Genomic DNA, 7,862 nt, shown 5'->3' with positions numbered 1-7,862 from the left:
GAGCTAATAATGAGGTTCCTTTCTCCTACTCATCAGGCCCATATTAAATATACGGAAAACAATGGTGCTATTCTAAAGGCCATCCTGTGGGATGGTAAGGAGAAAAGCGAAAGGGTGCCAGGTTTCAGAACTGGCATTCCGATCATCCCCTTGGCCTTGGGTACTCACTAAGGTCCAGCTTTCTCATCAACAAACCCTGCTCTGCCAACTCACAGAGCTGCTATAATGAAAAAAAGAAGGGGCAGTTGAACAGTTGAACTTTTCTCTTTCTACAAGACTCAACATGGATTTGTCATCCTTCCTGAGGAGCGCCTGGGTGGCTCAGTTGGTTAAGCGTCTGCCTTCGGCTCAGGTCATGATCCCAGGGTCCTGGGATCAAGTCCCGCTTTGGGCTCCCTGCTCTAAATTCTTCCCATTGCAGTGCAAATCTGGTAGCTGTTAATATTTTCATAGCACTTTTGCATTTATAAAGTATGTTCACCTATATGATCCCATTTAGTCCTCACATTCACCCCTGATGTAGATATTACCATTATTCCTCATTTACAGATGAAGCAAGTGGAGCTTAGGGACATTCACTAACTTACCCAAGATCACGTGGCTAGTAAGGCCAGAGTCAAGACTCAGGGCAATTATTTCGCCACAGGAGACACCATCCTGAATTTTAAATTCTGACTGACTATAAATATAAAGCCTCAGGCTGACCCTTAAGAGCCTCTCCTAGATAATTCAGTCTCCCCAGTCCATCAGTGTACTGACTCAGCTTCTACTCCTTTCTACCTCACCACTTTCTCCCCACCCTTCTGCCATCTATCAAAACCCCATAAGGAGTGGTGTCCAGATAATAACAATGTACCCTAGATTCAACTGCCAGTTTTAACTTAAATTTACCACTAGGTGGAGCTAATCTCAACAATCCAAGAAGCTCATGGGTTAGCTCACTGGCAAAGAGCAGAAGGGGCCAGGGTAAAATGTAGCTCAATAAATTGTTTAAAAGCAAGATATAGATGGCATGGTACTGGGACAAGCTTGCCCACCTTTTTGAGGTTATGCCCCAATAGCCCATGTTCACGGAGTTAAGAAAGAATTCTGCTTATGGCTCAAAAGCACTGAATATCTGCAAACCCCTCTAATTCCTGCCTCTGAGACTGGCCATGTGACTCCATACCAATTTACAGCTCAACCACAAACTAAGACCCTATCCAATCAAATGTTAATTCATCGGTATCAGGCCAGAACACAAAGGGAGCCGCTACCTGTTTAATCACTCAGACTTAGTTCAATCCACCCAGAACTAAATATTCACTGACAAAAGGGGGAAATAAAGCCACGTAACACTGGCCCACACCCTGCCAAAAAAGGTTTGACAAAAGTGTGCACATGTGTGCTGGGGGGGGGGGGGATGATGACACACAACAGAGGACATCTACATCAGAGGAACAAAGTGACCTTGACCTTGTTTTTTAAGTTAGCAAGAGACTTCATCTCCTAGAAGTCCAATTTAGTCTGTTGGAATAACTTCAATTTCATACTCATTTCTAGTACTAACTTTACACTATTTGGAATACGGTTTGGTGTATTCTCTGCAGGTGAACTGGAATATTCGTGAGGGGAATGAAAAAGATATCCATCTCCAGTGAAATTATACTTGTCTTGAAATTATCAGGGAAATATAGCTCCCTACATTCTAGCTTTGAGTTAGAAAACCTTAGCTGATCTCCATAACTCAAGTAACTGCTCTCTCTCACACTGCTGCCTAAGATTTAATTACTTAGGCATCTGCCCAAACTATCTCAGTGCCAGTTCACCAATAAATTATATGACAATGAACTCTCTACACGTTCTTTTCTGGTTAAGGAGTCAAGAACTGAATGCTGGTTGGAACCACAAGTTTGGAAAATCTCTTTCCTCAAAGAACAGTTAAACTGAAGACTTATGACCCCAAATTACTCTAAAATTCACATCAGATATAAATGAAACCTTAAGAAATCATTTAGTGACATCGTTCTCAAACCTGGAGGAACACTAAAATAATCCGATGAGATTTAAAGAAATGATGCCCCTCAAAACATAATTTGAAAAAAAAAAAATTAAGTGATAAATTTTAAGTGACCCTATCTCCAGAGATTGCCTAAAATGGCCCCAGGCATTATTTTCCTTTTTTTAAAAAATTAGCTCCCTAAGTAACATTCACACAACCAGAGTTAAGAACCACTGAGGTGGGGCACCTGGGTGGCTCAGACGGTTGAGCGAACAACTCTTGATTTCTGCTCAGGTCATGATCTCTGGGTCCTGGGATGGAGCCCCGCTTCAGCTCTGTACTCAGCAGGCAGTCTGCTTGAGATTCTCCCTCTCCCTCTGCTCTTCCTCCACCTCCCCCACTGCATGTTCTCTAAAATAAATAAATAAATCTTAAAAAAAGAAAGAAAAGGAAAGGAAAACCACTGAGATGTGCACTGGTCCCCAAACATATCTAACCAAGGTTCTACCTGGGAAGCTTTTAAAAATTAAATTGATTCCCAGGCCCCACCCCATACCTATACATCAGAATCTCAGAGGAATTTTTTTTTAAGTTTCCCATTAATTGTTGACCAAGCAGGCAACGGACTTGTATCTGAGACCCCAATGATGATTAAATGCCTAATTATTTTACAGATAAAGAGCCTGGGAGAGTCAAAGCTACCTGCCGAAGGGCACACTGGGTTAGGGCTGTCCTGCCCCACTATCTCCAGTGCCCAGTACGGAACAAGCCATCTGATGAATGTGTGCCATGGGCAGGCACACACAGACAAGACTTTTACTTTCTTGATAGCCATTCCAAGGGCAAAGAGACCAAATGGTTATTCAAAAAAAGCTATCAAATTTGCAAGGAAAATTCCAAGTAGAAGTCAGGATCCCACATCTATTTTATTCTCTGCTATATCTTCAGGGCCTTATTAAGTACTTTAAAAAAAACTATTTTTGAATTTACTATATATGAATGAATGAATGAATGAATAAGTGGTACAGACTTTAGGCTTGGCTATATGGAATCTTCTGCACAATGAAATACGAGAAATTAAATGTGCTTGACTTGCACCCCCTTTGGCTCACCAGGCTCGCCATGAGAAGTCCACTCTTAGATAACTACTGCTCTCTGGAACCAGGCTCCAGCATGAGAAGCTTGGAGCCAACCTGAGCCAAAGCTGAAACCTGGAGGAAAGGCCCAACTGACCCATTAGTGAGAGAAAAATAAGCTTGTGGTAAGCCAGAGGGTTAGGGTGCTTTATAATGCAGCATCAAGCAAAAGCTAATGAAATGAGGCTTAAGAAAAAGGGAAGGCACTTTGGAAAAAACTCAAAGTAATATACTGTATAAACTTAAAAGTATTTAAACAGTCCCAGAAAGAAAATAGTAAGGCAAGGTCTTCTGTTGTTCTATGTTTAAAGGATCACGCTCTGAAGTTGGGGGAACTCGGAGTAAGGCCTACAGGCAACAAGGAGATCTGAATTAGGAATATGATTTCAAGCTACTTCCCTCAGAAGTCATTCAGAGTTACCCTAACCAGGAAGAGCTCAGCCCCTCCCAAAAGATAATGAACTCTCCACTTCCTGGTGAAATGCTGTCCCTTCCCCACAGGTTATACACCAAATCTCCAACAGTAGGTTAGCGGTACCCAGGGGGACTAAGTTCCAATCCTCCTCAAGAAGCAAGGTCCTTGTGTACCAGAGTTTCTTAGCACGGAGTACTCAAAAACTACTAATAATATCAAAATGGGAGGAGAAAAAAATTAAATAGTCCAAACCTAACAACAAAGAAAAAGAAATACCATTATTTTGGGCGCCTGGGTGGCTCAGTTGGTTAAGCAACTGCCTTCGGCTCAGGTCATGATCCTGGAGTCCCTGGATCGAGTCCCGCATCAGGCTCCCTGCTCGGCAGGGAGTCTGCTTCTCCCTCTGACCCTCCCCCCTCTCATGTGCTCTCTCTCTCTCAAATAAATAAATAAAAATCTTAAAAAAAAAAAAAAAAGAAATACCATTATTTTTATCCATTCTACAAAGACAGCAATTATGATACCAGCAGGTTTAATGACAGCTTTTCAAAACCAAAAAACAAAACAAAACAAAAAAAAAACTACATTAACTGTACAAATTTCAAGAGGTATTCTGACTACAACACGAACACTGAGGACAAATACACCTTAGAATGAAGGAAATACTGCAATTGGTGCTTTCATACCATCATCCTCCCTTTCCCCTTGGATTATGCTCCCCTACTGGCATAAAATCCAGCTCTAAGGGTACAACTTTAACAAACCACAAAACCTATTTCTAAGACCTTCAGTAAAACATTTGATTTAGAAAACCAGTGATGTATTAGTGTCATATTAGCCTAAATGTTGTACATTTTGCCACAAGCTAAGCCTGCTAAGGACCATTTTAGATAATCCTTTTCCAACCTCTACGTCACACTCCCTGAGTAGTATTAGTCACTAAGCCAAGATGACGGACAAGTCTGTTAAGTCAAACAGAAAACAGAATTTAAATAGAAAACAATGTTAACTTCATCCATTTGCCACACATGTTCTTCTGATATGTGGAAGTCAAATTAAAAATGTTTAATTAGGGATGCCTGGGTAGCTCAGTTGGTTAAACATCTGACTCTTGATTTCAGCTCAGGTCCTGATCTCGGGTCATGAGATAGAGCCCCATGTCAGGGCTCCACGCTCAGCAGGGCATCCGCTTGAGATTCTCTCTCTCCCTCTCCCCACCAGCTCATGCTCTCTAAATAAATAAATAAATAAATAAATAAATAAATAAATAAATAAATAAATAAATAAATAAAATCTGTATAAGAAAATATTTAGTTAGAAAACTGTTAGCTTAAATCAATCCCCTTGTCTTTGTTATTCTTCTGATACATGGATATTTCATTGACACAAACCATGTGACCTTTATTTCACTCATTCATTCTTGAAATCATGTACCATCCAATGACTATTTTTATTTTTCTTTTTTTAAAGATTTTATTTATTTGACAGAGAGAGACATAGTGAAAGAGAGAACACAAGTAGGGGGAGTGGGAGAGGGAGAAGCAGGCTTCCCGCAGAGCAGGGAGCCCGATGCAGGGCTCAATCCCAGGACCCTGGGATCATGACCCGAGCCGAAGGCAGACGCCTAATGACTGAACCACCCAGGTGCCCCCAATGACTATTTTTAGAGCTATCTCTCATGTGTCCAACACTACGCTAGGCCAGGGACACAGCAATAATCAGGATGGACCTATGTGCCACTGTACTAAGAACTAGGGATATACGGTCCCTGATCCCTAGGCTCTCAGAGCACAATCCCGGTACCTCTCCCTAGCAGGGTCAACAAGGAGTAAGAAACATTGGTTAAAACAGTAAAGCTTAGATCTGCCTCTTCTTAACCCCTTCCCAACCAAGCCACCCAGCTTAGCTCCAGCACAGCATGGAATCAAGCCAAACATGATTCCACTTAGAAAACCACCAAAATGAGGTTACGCTGTACCAACAGCTCTTAGCTTCTAAGACTCTCCTACAGATCAGTATAATGCCCTTAAGGTAAATGAATCATTCCTGTCGCCTAAAGAAAATGTGTCCCATACTCAGATTCACAGCACAGAGTCTGGAATCTGATGGAAGCAGTCTGGATAACAATCTAGGAGCAATGGTTCTCCAACTTGGCCATGTTCTGGAAATACACGGAAAGCTTTTAAAAACCCACTGCTCAAGCTGTACTCCAGTAAGCAACAAAGTCTGAAAAGCACTGATACAGAAACCGTGAGGAAAAAACTGGCCGCTTTCCAACTAACCAATGGATGAGAGAGGTGTGCTGCCATTCCCTCCCAACAACATGAGCAGTGGGCTTCCTGAGCATCACCTTCACTACGGACTGCTACGAACCCACTTGCCAAACTTGGGAGAAGGCACAAACCTGAACATACTGAGGGGAAACCACCACCTCAGACTGAAGACCAGAAAGGCAATAAAGTACATAAAAAAAATAATAATAATAATAATAAAGCTTTAAAATCTTATCCCAACGTTTGTTAGAAATTGACGTTACTAAGAGTCAAGTTCCCACTCCTAGGTATCTAAAAAGAGGCGGAGGGAAAAGAACAACCCCCAGGCTGGCTTGTGAAGGGTTTTTTTGTTTAATACATCTGAAAAGAATGCATATACAAAGAATTGAGACATGAGAAAGCATTGGTTCAACACTAATGAATCTATAAGAATTAGGATTTGGGGAAGGTGGAGATTACCTAAACATTTTTAAAAATTGGAAACTGCAACCAAAATAAGTGGATAAAATCCCTATTAACACTTATGAAGAGTCTTCATAAGACTCCATGATTTTTTTTATTAAACTAGAGAGCCTTAACTAGCTACTCTAGGGTTCCTCATATGTAAAACAGAAATAAGGGGATTCCCCTGACTGGTCCCCATGTTGTTAAATGTTCTCCCCACCCCCACCCACACCCCCAGCTTCTTCATGAAGCAGGTCTCCATCCTCCCAACTTGAAAGAGGATGTGCATCATTCCATAGACATCTGTCTCCTAGCGCCACCCCTCACATTTCCTCGATTTACCAGGTCTTTAGCTGTGTTCTAGGAACACCGTATCATACACTATTAAGCTGGACATCTATGCTAAGCATATAAGACAATGACTGACAGGGAAAAAAAATGTTTTTTAATTACGTACTCAATCCATTTGGTGTATTTCAAAAGGTGCAATACTTTTCTTCATTTATCAGTGGAAGAAGTTAGAAATTAACTTCAAAAACAAAAAAAAATCAGCAAATGGCAAACAAATTTCCTTGAAAGTCACAGTCACATATATAGTGCATCCTAGAAAAGAGGAGGGGCAAGACAGGTTCCACCCACTTTCATGAGTTTCATCAAATACTGGGCCTACTCAAGGGTGGAGAGAAAAGGCAACTTTCAAAAAGGAGTATGTTATTAAATGAGGCATTTACTATACTCCTTCCTAAGAGCACCAGGTGGGGAACAAGTTTTCTAAACTAGATCTAGGAAGTGGAATGTGGAATCAATCCGTCCTCCTCCCCTTAAGGGCTGTCCAATGGTTAATGAATTTAAAAAACATGACTAAATAAAAACCAACCCCACACACACTCCCCGCACCCCACCTCCCTCCCCCGCAAAAAAAAAAAAAAAGAAAAAAGAAAAACAAAACAAAACAAAACCTAAATGTCCCAGATCATTCTCCAGAGTGGATGGAGCCCAGGAGCAGCTTCAACAACCCAAATTAGTCTGTTACAGAGTCATCACAAGCATGCCTTGCTTTTAAACAAAAAAAAATTGAAACAACAAAACAAAAACTAGTACTAATCACTTTTCTGACAATACACAATTACTCAAATTAACTAGTAATGAGAGGGGGAAGGGGACCATACCTACGGGCCTTGTCTCACACGAGTGCATGTGGGTAGGTGCAGGGCATTTGTCATTATTGCAAAAACGAATTTTAATCTTTAATCTTTAGTTTGATTTAACATTGCTTTTAGTACGATGCTGACACCAGCTGTGCGGAAAGGGCTCTGGAGAGATGTTCATAGCAGCACACACCTGCGGCTCTTCTTCGGTTCGGGAGGCTCCAGGGCAGCCAGTATTGCTTCGTCAAATACATTCTTTAGGCCTTTCTGAAAAGGGGTAGAAAGAAAAAAATGGGCAGTCTGATTTTCAGTATAATAAAGCCGAAGATCAAATTAAAAACATTCAAACCCCCAAGAGTCGGCAAAGAACGAAACGTTAAAACAACTCTGAATCTCAACACAATCATCCCACTTCACCAAGTTCTGTCCAGGAAGGACACTGGAAGGATCCAGCAATTCAGGAGC

General features: G+C 41.3%; 1 protein-coding gene across 3 annotated transcripts in view; it reads right to left on the bottom strand.

The window, feature by feature from the left end:
• Positions 1 to 6,137: 6,137 nt before the first annotated feature.
• CDC42 (cell division cycle 42) overlaps positions 6,138 to 7,862 on the bottom strand; it is a 41,333-nt gene continuing 39,608 nt past the window's right edge. For all 3 annotated transcript variants that reach the window (XM_081817666.1, XM_081817667.1, XM_081817669.1), the window contains one exon: positions 6,138 to 7,664. In XM_081817666.1, the coding sequence (XP_081673792.1) occupies positions 7,575 to 7,664 (90 nt within the window). In that variant the 3' untranslated portion in view covers positions 6,138 to 7,574. The remainder of the gene's footprint in view (positions 7,665 to 7,862) is intronic.

Source organism: Leptonychotes weddellii, chromosome 4 (genome assembly GCF_054177405.1).
Source record: "Leptonychotes weddellii isolate Sample4059 chromosome 4, ASM5417740v2, whole genome shotgun sequence".
Taxonomy (NCBI): domain Eukaryota; kingdom Metazoa; phylum Chordata; class Mammalia; order Carnivora; family Phocidae; genus Leptonychotes; species Leptonychotes weddellii.
The sequence above is the reverse complement of the archived record's forward strand: the minus strand, read 5'-3'. Positions and strand labels throughout refer to the sequence as shown.